Genomic DNA, 16,847 nt, shown 5'->3' with positions numbered 1-16,847 from the left:
GCATATGTTCCTACTGTCATCTTTAAATAAGATTGAACACTAAATATCACTGTCAAGTAAAGTTTGCCATGCCATTGATAGAGACATCTCTTCCCTATAATTAATGCACGTGGACTTGCAGTAGGCCTTAAAAATCTAGACAGTCTCTAACCACTTGAGGTGTTCTCTGCACATGGGGTAGTAAGGATGATTTGGGCTATGGGAAAATCTGCCGTAATATCAGGTATGTGGAGAGTGTGGTAGTATTCCTGCTATGCTATATATCCAATTTATGCTCATGTATCATGACCTCCATTGAACATTTAGTAGACCCAATATACATCATTTCTCTATCCCATCTGTTGTCTCTGATAGGGATCTATAAATGCCCAGCATCCCTATCAGAGATGGCTCAAAACCCAAATATGTTTCTGGTGAATATTTTTGATGGCCTTAACCAAACAGTATAATCATTTTGATGTATGATATATACAGGAAAACCTTGCTTATGAATGTAGATTCAATTAATGTTAATCTTTGAGTAACTGTAGTTACTGATTTGATATTAAAATCCCAATTTTTGTACAAAACAGTTTTTATTTAGTCTTTTTTTTAATCTCAAAATATGAAATGTTGGCTAATTGTTTTTCACAGTGCAATACATTCTGACATTCAATCCAATTTGTTTTTTCACTTAAAGTATGCAGAATCCAAAAATAATTTTTTGTGACCATTCCATGATGAAGAGTTCCAAGAAAGCGTATTTGCAATGTATCGAGATTTAGCATAAGTTCCTAAATAATTATTCAACAATTTCTTGCAATTTCTGTATGTGACATTTCCTCATCAAAAACTTTTTAAAACACCAGACAAACATCTAATACATTTTAAATAACTTAGATCAAAATTTACTGATCAAATGCTGATGATTTGAATGCAATTCATTTTGCTACATAAATCTTGAATTTTTAATTTTGTTAACTTTAGATAATGCTCCTGATCAACAAAACCCAAAACATAAAATACACAAAAGTTATTAAATTTCACTTACTATAATTGGAATTTAGTTATTGTTATCATTATTTTTGGGTAAATAGTGATTTTTAAGTTGGCTCTTCACATTATAAGCCTTAATATGTGATTGATAACATACAATCATTATCAGTTTCAATCAGTGTTTTAAATATTAAACAGTAATTGTTTTAATCATTATTTGTTTGCAATACAGTAGTTTAAATTGCTAGCATTTCTTACTTCAATTATAAGGAATATTCTAACTATTGTTACAGACCATAGCAGGCAAACATACTGAGTTATTTAATTTATAATAATAATTACAAACAAAAATAAATCTTTAAGTTATATATTTTTTAATTGCTAATTTACAATATTACAATGTCATTTTCAATATTAAATAATTTCAAATAAAAATGATATTAAATATAAATTCGGTTAATGTTACCTTAGGTAGCCAAGATGGCGACTCGTCTCTAATTCCAGCAAGGAAACAGTGGGACGCACGTTCTAACCTAACCTATTCTAATAATTTTGTTGCTAATAATTATGGTAATTTATTAGAATAGGTTAGGTTAGGTTAGAACATGCGTCCCACTGTTTCCTTGCTGGAATTAGAGACGAGCTGCCATCTTGGCTACCTAAGGTAACATTAACCATAAATTCAAAAGTACCAATCAAACACTCCAAAACTTAATATAAGACCTGTTAGGAATGATGGGTTAACATACTTGGTGGGTTTGATTCATTTACATGATCAATGATGTGAAGAAAATTTTGAAAAGTACCAAATAATTAATGATAGAATATAGCAGATGTTAACAATAATAAAAGCATGAAATATCAATACTTTATAGCATATTATTTCAATACTTTAATATTACTACCAATAGTCAATAAGAAAAACACACCTTTAAAAATCCAGCAAATAACTTTAATAATAAAAATGTTTTTGAACGGTTTTACCAGTCTTCCTCAGTTAAGATAAAATAAAAAACAGAACGTAAATTTAAAAGTAAATGTTAAGCAGAATTCTAAAATAAATATATAAATACATAACTGAAATCGCAGTTGCGAATAATAAATAAATAACTACAGAAATAAATTAAACAACAAAAAATAAAAATAGATAAATAAAATTCCTTTAATAAATTAACATTCATAAAAAGACTGTCATGCAGTAGCCAGGTTGTCGGCATTTCTATGGATGATGCAACCGGTTTTTGCTGGATTTTTAAAGGTGTGTTTTTCTTATTATTTTTTATCCAGTTGAAAGAAAATATTGATACTACCATCAATACTTTATAGCATATTGATAGCAGATCTTCATATATCCTACAATATAGCATGCTTTCATTTAAATAAAATTAATATAAGCCTACCCTATTTGTCTGTCAATAATCTGCCCTTATAGATAGTCTCTTCAGTGTTCTAAAAGCTTTATGAAATCAGTTAATGATGATGTAACTCAATTTCACTGCCCTAAGTAAAACAAAATCCTTAAGGGACTCGCTCTCATCAGCACAACCAGTTATTGGAATCAGTGTTGCTACCTTGTAGAAGTTTTTGCAATTTGGAAAATTTTTAATATGATAGTAAACAGAGAATATAGAAAATCTTTATTTTGTGTAGAAATTTTGTATTTTTCAAAAATTAAAAGATTATTTTCAAAAAATATTTATTACTAGATAAGTATAATTGCTGTTTTATGAAGAGGTTTGAAATATTTTATCTATTTTCATCTAAATACATCCATCATAATTATGGTAACTATATGTCCTTTATTTCACTGCTCTGTCCTCTAGATTTATTTTTTCTAAAATGGCTATTTTATTTTGTAAATTGAAATAATAAAGTGAATATCGGCATCCTCATACAACACCAATATTCAATTTACCAAATTTATTTTATGCAATTTATAAATTTAATGAAACTAGCATTAATTATTTAAATAGCCGAAACAGCGATTCGTGGAAATGATGTATTTGAATGGGTCCTACTACAAAAAATTCCTCTGTGGGCAAGTAAAATCAAGGAAAACATTTTGTTCATTTCTAGTCCCTGGAACTTAAATATAAATGATGATAAACTGATGAAGTTTCATGTATTAAAGGTTATGTCAAAAGTATATGTTAAAGACATACAAGAAACAATATTGAAAATTTCAATATTCTAAAATTCATGGGCAAATATGAAACAACACACATGCTTGCTTGAATAAAAAAATGTCAGAGTGACAGTGTTTGCAATTAAAAATTGTGATGTTTTGTACAGAAATGTCTCCAATTTTTGAACTGTGTTAGAGCAAAACCATGTTGTAGGAGGGATTTCCCCAATTCATAAACTGTATGGACAAAATCATATTGTTGGAATGCCATGTGGTCACAAGGGATACTTGTATGGTACATTATATTTCTTGGAAATGAGTGGAATGTAAAAATAATTTGAAATAAAACTGTTATTGCATTTTTAATTTACCTTTTGCATATAGTCTGCCTTTGTTTATAGTCCATACACAATAATGAGATATGGATTTTTAATAGATAGTATGCAAATCATCACCACAGGAATAGAATATTAAATTTTAAAGAATTTTATTACCATCTTTATTTTAAATATTATATAAAATTTAATAAATTTTGATTAAAATTAGTTTTTTAAAATATAAACAACTTGATAAAAATTATGATGAAAATTTTTAAAATTTCAGTCTTTAAAGTCATTAGCTAATTATGTAATATTTAACATGATTTTTATTTGTTGCTCTCTCTTAAAAGTTTAAAAAATGATAAAATAAGAAGTTATTTACAATGTTTATCTAAACTTCTGCAGAAAACTGTGTAAAATTACAGTAAATTAAAGATTTTATAAACAATAGCTATAACATTTGGAAGCTGTTTTCATTTTTTCAAAATTTATTAGCTATAATTTGTTTATAACTTATGCAAGAGTTATGTACCTGAAACAAAGATTTATAGATTTAACATGAATTAATACTAATTATTTCACAGAAATACACTAAAATTCAAAGAGTATATTTTACAATGTACAAACAGTTACTAATGTAACAATTTTTAGTTTCTTTCATGCAGATAAAAAAATTTTTTTTATTAATTTTAATTTTCTATTAACATAAATAAAATTAAATGAAATATGTAATAAAAATCTGCATATATTTCAATTTTTTATGATAAAAAATTACTGTCATAAAACATTCAACTGCAAATTATCTGTATAATACAATAAAAAAAGAAATGCAAATATGCAAATATCACAAAGTAAGTTATATTTTTTTAGGTAAAGGCAGGATAAATATCATTTGCTGCAATCTTGTCATCTCTTGAATTAGTGGTAATTTTTTAAAATTCTGTATGAACATATAACAAATTATTTTAATGTATATGTATATAATAAAACTAAACTATTATTATGATTTATACTATATTATTGCATTATTTGAAAATGTAAACTACATAAACACAACTCTGAAATTTATAACATCTCACCAATTACAATGGAAGAAATATTTAACTAACTACTAAATTTGAATAAGATTACTGTTAAACTAAAATTATTTTACTATATTAAATAGATAACTTTAATTATTTAGATGTTTTTAAAAATGAAGCCTATATTAACTTTTTGATATAAACATTATATTTAGCAATTAACTATAACAGATGTTTTAGATTCTAAATAAAAATTCTGTATGTGATAGTTATATAGAATTTTTAAGAAATTGTTTATTACCATAATAGACAGGAATCTGTAAATCTAATAATAAAAATAAGCTTAAATCATATTGCAACATTTTAATTTTCTCTTTTTTTGCAGCATCACTTTATATATTTTCTTATTTTGCAAATTACGAATTGTGCAGAGTACCTGTCTAATAATATAGCTTTAGAGTATTCATTAGCATGTATATATTTAGCTTTTTATACACATTTAATGGAAAACAGAAAAACTACCCATTAAAGACAAAGCTGACTCTTAATTAAGAAATTACTACAAAAACATTTATGCAATATCAGGTTGCTTTCCTTAGACATCAGTTACAAAACAATTTCTTCAAATGAACTTTATACTTTTTAATCAATCATATGTGAAGAGAATTAATTCTGTATCATAACATATTCATTTCGTGCTTCTTAATATAGTCCAATCATTAGCTCATAATACATTTGAAAAACACATATTGAATTTATACCATCTTTAAAGTATAACAAAATAAAAATTTACAATTAACAAAGACAAAAAAACTCAAGCATCAAACTCGGCACTTGATCCGAAACTATTAAATTTAAATCAATGTATAATATACAAATTATTCAAAAAATAAAGAATAAAAAAATATGAAAAATTATTGTGTAAAAACTCCGCAATATTATATTCACCATCATTTTATTTTACAATTGTAAATCATCTGAATTTGATCACTTCATGTAATTTAAATGATAAGACTTAAAATTAAAAGAACAAACAAATGAAGCCATCAAAATTTTTTCTATGCAGTTAACAAATATACATTTCCCCAAATTTACACTGAAGTATAGTAATAATATATGATAGCCACATAACTATTAATTGTATACCTAGAATGCATTACATATATAAAATGAAATTATTATATTGCATTAAATAGAAAACTTTATAAAAATGATAGATCCAAAACATTAGTATTATTGTTTATGTTAGCACGTAGTCTATTCAATATAGATTCCAAATACTATATTAGAAACTAAAACATTTAATTATTTTACGGATAACTTATTTAAGAATGCAAAGCTTTGAAATATACATATTTAATTTAAAATACATCGGGGGAAAAGGCACGAGCGATGATGCCACGTGACGTCATTTCCGGTTACTTTTTTGGCACGCTTAAATTAAACTCGAATTGGCTTCACAGTTGAAGGAAATGCAACTAATTATCGGACAAGCATTTTAGTCGATAATTGATTGAAATAGAAATTTATTTTTGTTTACGATCTCACCTGAGGATGTGTTGTTTCTGGTTCGTTACTGTCGCCGGCATTGACTTCTTCCGTTTTATTTGTCATCTCGCTATCGATTCGACGTTCTTTCGCACGACTTTTTTTTATTTATTTATTACGATTTTATACTCCTAAACGTTCTTCGAATATCTGTGAAATGTTTACTTTTACAGATCTCGTGTAGCAGGGAACGAACAAACAAGATCACATTGCGTCACGCGGTTCTAATAAAATATTTAGTTCGATTCAAAACTCCAGGTGGCGCTTTGCATTATGACCTTTTATGGAGGGGAAACGATCTTTGATCGTCTATCAACTTCCTTATTCCGTTACGAATCATTTCTTCATGAGACAAAATGGATTTTATTGTATTATATATAAAAATAAATCGCATTTATTTCGTACAAACGGACACGATTAATAAATTATAGAATTTTAACATTTCAATTAAAAAAAAAAATAATACAAATTTTAAATTCATATTCTACGAATAACTTAATTAATATAGAAACTCATTGCATTAAATTAATATTTTTTTATCGTTGTGTTTTGATATAATGTGTATTTAATTTTATAATATATAGTATTGTACGATGTGACGACATATTTACGTCATTGAAAAGTATTGTAATAGTCCTTGAATGTCAGCCCTTATCAAAGCGACTCTTTATTGTGTTATCTATTGTTAAATATAAATTATATATGCTAAAAAATTATACAACGTTTCAGCGTGTATAAATTTATATTGAAATTTTATTTATTTATTTTTTTAGATTTATAGCTATTATTAAGTAATAATTTAATTTTAGGAAGTAACAATGACCTAAGCTCAAATTTAAGAATTTTTAAAAAATACGTAGGGCTTTAATTTTTTTTAAAAAAAATGCCTTTAAAATATGGTATTATTTGGGATGATTAATGAGAATAGGACCGGAAATATAGTGAAAGAAGATCTAAAACCCATTGAAGATAAGCAGAGGCACCGTAAGGGAAGCAACTATGAGCTATACCAGGTTCTTGTTAGAGCAGGATTTTAACCAAAGAAAAAATATATATATATATCTTGGGATTAATTCTAGAAAGTAATTTCCAAATTTATTTAAGATGTTGAACTTTAACGTTTAATTATATATGTAATAAAGATATATAGAATTCAGAAGGCATATTCGCAAAAATAAACGTAAATTTCTATTCTTAATATAAAACGCTCTTAAAGGCGTGTTTATATTAACTTTGTGGGATAGAATGACGCGGAGTTGAACGATTTTCCAGCAGTTTTGATTGTTTCTCCTTACAAATGGAATTTTTGATTTTACGAGTTTACGGTTCCCCTGGCAAGAGAAATAACAGATGCTATTACGCTTTTGCTTCGGTGAGTAATCACATATAAGCTTATGAAACACAATCGTTTAAAAGTGGAAATAAATTATTAAAAGTTATAAAAATGTCTGCTATTATTTCTTTAGTTTTCGTGTTGAATTATTTTTAGAGCACGATAAACTTGGCGTTAACTTTATTTCTTTTTTTATTGCGTAAAAATAGATATGTAAAAAATTTATAGGTCTATTAAATTTTTATGCAAAGTATTTATGAGCCAAAGACGTTTTAATTTTTAAAATATTTATAAATTAATAAAATAAATATAATATATAAAATAACAATAATTAGTATAGTCATTCTATATCTAAAGTAAATGTTTTATTTTATTTTCTAACTGCATTAGAACTTATTAAATCAGAATGAATTACATATTTTAAGATATGACTCATATTGATCTTTATTTCTGTTTATAAATTATTTAGGATTTTTATCATTTACTGTTATTCTAAAGTTTCAATTAACATAGAAAATGTCATATAATACATTAAAATATTTATAAGTGTATCTACAAACACAAAGCTTTAAGTTGCCTTATTGGGTAAAATATCTCGATTAAAATAATTCAATGCTAAATGTCTAACCTTACTCTTCGTGATTAGTTTTCTATTTACTGAATTCATTCAAATCTATTTTTCAGTTTAATTACAATAGCTATTATTAATCCTGTGTCATAGAAAAATTAAATTTATGGAATTGCTTAATTATCATTGAATGCTTTCTGTAATTTATAAATGGAACATTTAACAATATTTCCTTACATTATCAAATGCGGCAAAGAATAAATGGTTCTATTATTATTGACTCATTAAGTTCCTGCTTTAGTTGATATCATTTAATGGAACAAAGGTATAGGGAAAAATTACATTTTATGCCGAAGGTTAACGACAAACAAACTCAAATATTAATAGCTTATTTGTGTTCTACTTTAGTTCAGGCAATTATTATTTGTTCTATTACCGAATTTTGTTTTAATTTCTTTCGTAATCAAATTCACATTTTAGTTGAAGTACTAACCTAAAAAGATTATTTTATACCCCACGAATATATCTAAAAATATTTTGAGTAAGTACACAATAAATCTATAATAAATACAAATTTGTGCGTAAACATAAATTATTAAAATATTTTTTAATATACGTCTCATCTTACGTGACCTATTTACTCTTAACCAACGTTAAAATGCTAATAAAATTAAATAATATGTTCAGGATTATCATCATACGTCATTTACTTTTATTCGAAATATTTAATATCCTGCTTCTTACTATTGAAAAAATGTTATTGATAGTTTCTTGCTATTGAAAAAAAAAAAGGTTAATGTTACCTATGGTTCCAAGATGGCGGCTCGTCTCTGATTCCAGCAAATAGAAGAAGGGAAACAGTGGGGACGCACGTTCTAATCTAACCTAACCTATTCTAATAAATTACCATAATTATTACCAACAAAATTATTAGAATAGGTTAGGTTAGGTTAGAACGTGCGTCCCCACTGTTTCCTTGCTAGAATCAGACGAACCGCCATCTTGGAACCAAAGGTAACATTAACCAAAAAAATTGCTAGAGGGTATAATAAGCTAGACAGCACTGTTCTAACTTGTCAATAATTCCTCTTGAAAATAAATCTATATTAAATATTAAATAATTTATTGTTAAAAACATTAATTATTAAATAAATACGTTTCTCATTTTATGAGTGAACATGTATTGTTTATAATAATGGTTTGTGCCAATAGAATATGATTCAATAATAAAATAAAATAAGGGTATTTTATTTTTATGGTAAATAAACCATTAATAATTAAAAGTACACACGAGAAAACGCGTTTTTACGTATAAAAATGTGAAAACATAAAATAGTTTTGACGACTTAAATTATTGATCTTTGTTGATTAGTAGGTGATGAAAAAATTTTACATTTTTTAAATATAAATTATTATATTGATCCTAAAGAAACAGAAAAAGTAAAATAGGTAGAAAAAAAATTACTAAATTATAAATTATTTTAACATTTTGATTAGAATAATGAAATGTGTGACTGATATCACGTCGCGCACTAATAAGGTAAGTTATAGTCACTGCTGCTATAGCAACAATCGTCGTTGACAGATGACAACTAGATTATTTATAAAAGACATTTACAAGTAGACTGTAGAGAATTTAGATATTATTTTTATTGACAATTTAACAGTGAAACATGTAAAACAATTTTTAATATAAACTTTTACATTTAACCATAACGATTTTAAAGCAAAAGCATTGATACTATGTAGTGTAGTTACTGTGTGAAATTTAAGGAGTAATTAAATAATATTTTTTATTGCATGTCCTAAAGTTTATAACTTTAATTAATTATTTAATAAGTTTTCTTCAATAACTAGAAATTAAATAAAATATGTATATAATATAAACAAAAGTATATCAAAAGTAAATCATTTTAATTGTCTAGCTAATGAATATTTTAAATTACTTTAAATTATGTACTAACGTAATACGTGAATTTAATTAAATTTGCATAATATACTTAATTATTTAATAATTTAATTGGAGTTATCAAGTTAAGTACAACTTGCTTTTAATGTACGAATTAAAACATTTCACCTAAGACTGGTTAAATTAGTAAAGTAGAGAGATTTTGGTATAAAACTTGTCCACTCAACTAACAAGTTATTAGGTGTAAAAGTTGTGATTTAGTTGAAGAACGAAAAGAAAAGAAATTAATTGGATTACAGATCAAAAATTTTAATTAAATATTTAATAAAAATGTTATAAATCATTCATATTGATAGAACACATTGATTATGCAAACGCATGCCTCAGTGTAATCTTGTAATTCAATGTGTTGCATATGCGTTCGGATGGAATTTAATTTGATATCTATTTATGTCATCGAATTTATGATAATCGTCGTTCTTTATCCATTATAATTGGAGAAGTATAAAATTATTTTCGTAAATTTTAATTTTTGTGCCTTATACAGTAGTTTCATTTTTTCCATTATAAGATTCGCAATAGCCTACTTTATTTCAGTAGTAAATTATAAATATATTCATAAATACATATTGATGAACGTGTGTGAAAAATAGAAAACAGATATATAATATTAGTTATTTCGATTAATTTAGGTATTTAGAAATAGTTTGTGGTAACCACATATTGGTATTCAACAAAATGGGCAAACAGAGCACTTGCTCTCCCCTGGAATCAAGTAAAGAATGTGTTGGTAGAAGTGGATAAGTTTTATACCAACGTCTTTCTGTTTCAGGACTGTATCAACTTAATTTGGAAAAACCCTTTAATTCATACAAATACAATAAGCTATATCAAAGGAAAATTCTGTTTAACTTTTATATCGCCTATAAAAATTTTCAACTAACTTTCTATCATAAAAAACAGCGTTTCACGTATTTGTATATGTTACATTCATTTATAACATCTGGCTGTATTGTATTCTCCTTTTGCAAAAATCTTACATATTCGCTTAACAAATAATAATTATTATGCAAAAAGTTTCTTTGTAATTAACCAAATAATCGAATTATCGAAGTCTAGGAACGTCTTTATTTTATTCTATAATTATTAATACATACACGAACATATAAATATATTAGTTGTATATTGTATAAATACATTTAAATGCTATACATAGAAATATGTCACATACAATTTTATTGATACATAATTCTTATTTATTAATCGAAACAGTTATTCAACAGAGCGTATCAAAATAAAACAAAAAGATCGATATCTCTCGTGATTATGATCAATGACTGAAAGAAAGACACGAGCTTATTTCATGCATTTATTCTACATGATTTAACACTTTCCTTATCAGTTCCATAAGCATTTTCAGCCGTAAAATTTCATAAAATTCGAAATGATACTATCGAATTAATATTATCTTAAAGACTCAAAGGTTATTCCACTCAAATAGAAGTTGTAGGAGGTATGTATTTTATTATTATAATGAAAACAGCTACTGTATTTACATAAGAGATGCTGTATGCCAGGCCTGGCCAACCCGCGGTCCTTCACGTTAAATTGTGTGGCCCGCTAAGCGATATTATATATTTATTAAAACTTTTGTTCCCCGTTATGTGTATACCAAAACAATTAAATAAGTGAAAATTTGCGTGTGTCATTGTTATAATTCGCAAGTGCGAGTACGAACTCTTGGCATAACAATAAAATCTTATTCATTTTGTATTTGTTTTACTTTTTTAAAAGCGTGTTTGCCTAAATTGTGGCCCACCGGCGTGATCAAAGTGGCCCGCGAAACAATTTGGATTGGCCGGGCTTGCTGTATGCCACGGCAAAGCATGAACCATTTGGTACATTTAGCTAGTGCTGCCATCTGTTTTTTCATGTCAAAATTCATTGAATTCGGTATTGTAACATTGAAAATAAACATTTTACGTTTTAGGATCAGAATTACCCTGGTTGGACCAAAGTTACTCCAATTTAGAGCATATAATTTTCTTTTTATTATGGAATATCGATTATTTTTATTTTCATAAAAAAAAATGAAGGTTCTAAGTTTAAAAACGATTTTAAAATGCCAGAAAAACACTAAAAAGAATCTAATAAAGATGGTTAATAGGTATACATCTTATAAATTGGTTTATCTATTTATCAAACTTTTGTAATAATAATCGAAATTAAGGAAGTTCTGATCATTTTTCGTAATAACTCTCATATCAAATTTGTAAAAGTCTTGGAGGGGTGATTTTTTGACTTATCGCCATACTTTCCTTCTGTTATATATTAATATAACAGAGCCAGGAAAGTAAAATGAAACTGCCAACAACGTGCGAATAAAATGAGTTTTCTTCGGGTGTTTAAATCAGTGACGTAGCGAGGGGGGTGCAAGGGGGTGTATCATGCACCGGGCGCCACTCGCAGAGGGGCGCCCAAATGGTCTCCAAGACAAACTATATGTGTTTCTGAAGGGGGAGAGGGGCGCCAATAAAGTGTCGGGCGCCAGTTATGTTCGCTACGCCACTGTGTTTAAATAATAATTGTTATAATGTATTCAAAATGGGTTTTCTCACATCTAGTTCCTTTTGAAAATTATCACCGCATGCCGCTAACTAATTATAAAATAGAACTACTAAAAGACTATTAAAAAAATATACTACAGACTATTAAAAAATAAAAATAAATTGCGTAGTGCCCTTTAATCTTTTATTTAAAATGACACAAAATAATTAAAATAATTTATATAAATTGTAAAACATCTGTAAATATTTCGACATTAAATTATAATAAAATAATTTAATGTTTGTATTTTTAGTAATATGAAATAATCTTTAGTCAAAAATATTTTTAAGATTAATTTACATCTCACTTTTCAAATCTATGTGTCGATATGTTAGCGATGGAAATTTACGTCATAATTTTTTAAGAGCAAAGTTATACATTTTTTATGAACAATCTAATATAATATATTGTGTTTCAATCTTTTATAGCTTAAGCATTTATCAGTTTAATGTAGTGAACGTCGGAGCAGCGAAACTTGCAACACGAGTTCATCCTGTAATAATAATCGTAATGCATTTGGCTTCCATACACAAAATATAAATTCTGTTCATGTTTTAAAAAAAGCATAGTCAATGACACTACACTGGTGTGCAAAACTTAAGCAACGGTTTTTTTTTTTTTTTTTTTTGCCATAACTTCGCAAAAGATCACTTGGGAGACATGAAATTCGAAGTATAGAGACAGTATTTTGTACTTAAAAGATGAAGGAAGCATACTAGAGCAAAATTGAATAGAACAGTATGGAATCAAAGCCTTCTTCTTATTGTAGTCTTGCACTGCGCACGTGTTTTGCGTGTCTTCAGATCACCTGTGATGTCTTCTTCCTGCACACGAATCACCTTTCTGCTGAATTGGAAGTTCATTGTACTGATCGCAATAAGCCCTTTTCTACAATTTCATAGCTGTCTGCTTAAAAATTACATTGTTACTTAAGTTTTGCACACTAGTGTACTGTACATTCTTAAATATTGATACATTATAAAATGAAATACTTGATATTGTTTTCAACGCAATTATTTCATTTATAACCTACCGATTTTCAATTCTATTTATGATACTTTGATATTACTTTCGAATAATTTTGATTTTTCATTTTCAATTTAATTTCTAAATAAAGAAGAGATTAACATCATTACAGCCCTATAACATCAACTTTCTTCCGTTGATAATGTGAAATAAACTTTAAATTTTGTTTTTAAATGATAAAACATTTTTTAAAGCCTGTTGTAAATATCGTAACTATAAAACAACACCATAAATTGCTGATTCGACTTAGCTTAACGGCAGATAAATATTCGTGACTTCACTCTGACCTACCTAACTGCGCTTCTTTCAAATCGTCAACATTATATGATGACAAAAGATTAAGCTTGACATAATACAGGATTGGAAGCTTAATAATTGGTATATTTAATAATATTTTTGTAAAATTTCTTTTTTTTTTTTTTACAAATTTTTGTATCAAATAAACCGAAAATAGACGATTAAAGTACGTTTTATAAGTCAAACATTAGCGAGGTTGAGGCCGAAGTTTTAAACGCGAAAACGTGAACGTTGGACGTTCAGCGCCGCCTTCCTGTAAGCCTAGAAGTTTGACAATGACGTTTGCAACGTCGAGCATGATTCCCGACGTTCCAAACGCCATTGTCAAACTTCTAGGCTTACAGGAAGGCGGCGCTAAACGTCCGACGTACACGTCTTCGCATTGAAAACTTCGGCCTCAACCTCGCTATTATCTAATAATTTTTATTTTTTATTATTATCAATCAAATTAGGTGAACTGAAAGTTACATCAAAAACTGGATGAGATTATTATAAAAACACTTAAAAACCAATAATCCGGAATGGAAATAATAAATGGAAAACGTTCGTTATTCTAATAAATTAATTTCTACTTTCGGGTTATCGATTTTTTGAGTGTTTTTAAATAAACTAAATTAAATTTCAGTTGTTTAATCTATATAACTCGACTTAAATATTAAATAGGTCAACATGAAAATCAGTTTTATTCAGAAATAATTAATATTTTATGTAATTATGATAAACATTAAAAAATAATTTTTAAAAATTCATAGAAAATAAGTTTTAAGTATAAATGTTCTCTACAAAATGGATAATGGATATTTTACTTCTCCCTTTAAGTCTTTTGATGTTAATGTGTTTAAAAATTATAGCCTAGAGATATCTCTTTTCCGAGACTAAAAAGGTGTTTTACACCCGTAAAATTAACAGATTATCACAACAAATTGATTTAATTATGAATCAAATTGTTTTCAATAATTATTGCATTATTATTTTATTTATTTATTTATTTATTTATTATGATGATGATTCCTAGTAGTGAAACTATAAATTGAACTACAACAGAAATTAAAGTCTCGTAATCACTTCATTTAAAATAAATTTCTTTTAAGAAACTTTTTACTGGATAGAAACACACAGATGATTTGATAATTAAAATATGCAATCCATTTAAATGAAATCTAAATTTCTGAGTTATTTGCAAATTTCCGTTTTCGGAGCCCCTGAACCCAAAAAAGGAAACGAGCACAACACTATTACATCGTCACGGTTATTAAAATGTAGGCCTACATGTAGGGTACATTCGGTGGGAATGACGCGCTTCATGTGGTAAACATAATTTTTCGATATTAATTTAATAAATCGATTGTTAAAATGATAATAATCTACCAAACACGTGCAGTAATTATAATTGTCTATACAACCATAAGGCGCCCACCAGTGCCCGAGCGGTTCCGTCGCTAAATACTGGGAGTGCGGTCGCGGGTTTGCGCCGAGCTCGGACAGACTGGCCACGTGGAGTTTTCCGGGTTTTCTCCATGTTTGTAACACCTGAATAAGGGCCAGTTTTCCTTACAAGACCTCCCGCAAGGCATTTCCCCTCGCGTAACATCGCGCTCCAGAGAAGGCAACGGGAATCCACTCTGGATGTAACTTCCTCTAGATACACCTCGGCGCATTACTAACTACTTACTAACCTACACCAGGTGTCGCTGACATTTAGGAATCTGATATGGTGTACAAAAAAGATACTGTATAACGTTTCTGCCTATCTCTAGCACTAAACAATAGGCAGAAACGTTATTCGGCGCGAATAAAAAAGTTTGGATTATTATAAAACCCATTATATCTACACATGAAATACTGTATATAATAATAAAAAAGTATTAAAAATTTATGACAATAATTCAAATTTTGTGGGCTCTTGACACTGGGGACCCAGGGCTTAAGCCTTATTAATCTATATAGATCCGCTTCTGTACACAATACATATATGTTAACTGGGTACCGCAAGCTTTCGATACAATCTGGCCGTATTAAATTCTTCGAATGACGTCACGCGCGCGCACTTGTTTGCTGCGGCAAACCTCCACACGAGCGAGCGATCGCGTTCCCACAAGCATGGTACTGACTGAAAACGGCTAGCCGCTAGCTGCCAATGTAAAAGCAAACACAAATGATAAAAGAGTTTACACGTTAGAATAAATTATTATTAGCATATTTGTTCTCATATAAAAAGTATATTGACAATCAAAACTTTCTCTTAAGAATGCGGCGCATGTTAAGCAAGCCCAGAGAATTTGCCCTGGATGTCATTGATTTCCCAACAAATTTAAACAAATGCTGTAACGTTCTTCAGCTACATCTAGTTGCAAGTACGGACAGTCCTGTTTTCAGTTTCGTCTTTACTGGAACTGCACGTCTGATATGAGTATCACTTCCTTAAATTCGAAATTTAATTTCGTTCAATTCGTTAATAAATCAACAAATTAATTAAAAGTTTTTTCCAACGTGTTTCTGAGTACGTTGAATTTGGGAGTTGAGTATGCAGCGAGCTTCGAGACGTATAAACGTAAACGTATTTGTGCGGCATTGAATAGTGATATGGAAAATATTGCACAGACTATTAGAGGATATTCATAAACACGTTTTCAACACAATGCATTATGGATTAAATAATGATTAAGTAAAAGAAATTCGTTTGAAGTTTCAAGTGGTCTTTCTCCCAACGAATCTCTTTTACTTAATCATTCTGCATGCTCAATTGTACTCTGGTCGAGCTGTTTAAGGGAGCAACCGATCGTCCTGAGACCCTGGGTCAAATCCAAACTGACAAAAACCCACGGAATTTTACGTGAGTTGATCCGTCCTGGATTTGTTGGATCCCGTCTCTCACCACTCGGCTGCTCCGTTGTGGACCTGGACGAATCTATAATGGGCTTTCAGTAATACCCTGTTAATGTTCACAAGGTGAAAAGACTTTTAAAAAATGTAGACACTTTTTATATACTAACTCGTTTAATAGTAAGTGATTATTAATTAGTGTGTTTGAATCGGCTTCATTGTTCTGAATTTGATTTTTTTGCAGAATACCCTAGCTTAATGGTCCCAAAGTTTTTTTGATTCTCGGCACCCTTG

General features: G+C 28.2%; 1 protein-coding gene across 1 annotated transcript in view; it reads right to left on the bottom strand.

The window, feature by feature from the left end:
- LOC136972154 (ankyrin-2-like) overlaps window positions 1-6,241 on the bottom strand; it is a 286,434-nt gene extending 280,193 nt beyond the window's left edge. The window contains 1 exon segment of the mRNA XM_067266710.1: window positions 5,991-6,241. Within this exon segment, the coding sequence (XP_067122811.1) occupies window positions 5,991-6,056 (66 nt within the window). The 5' untranslated portion in view covers window positions 6,057-6,241.
- Between the last annotated feature and the right edge of the window lie 10,606 nt (window positions 6,242-16,847).

The sequence above is a fragment of the Centruroides vittatus genome, unplaced genomic scaffold, assembly GCF_030686945.1.
Source record: "Centruroides vittatus isolate TY-2023 unplaced genomic scaffold, ASM3068694v2 contig_2818, whole genome shotgun sequence".
NCBI lineage: Eukaryota > Metazoa > Arthropoda > Arachnida > Scorpiones > Buthidae > Centruroides > Centruroides vittatus.
This window is presented reverse-complemented; position numbering and strand designations above follow the sequence as displayed.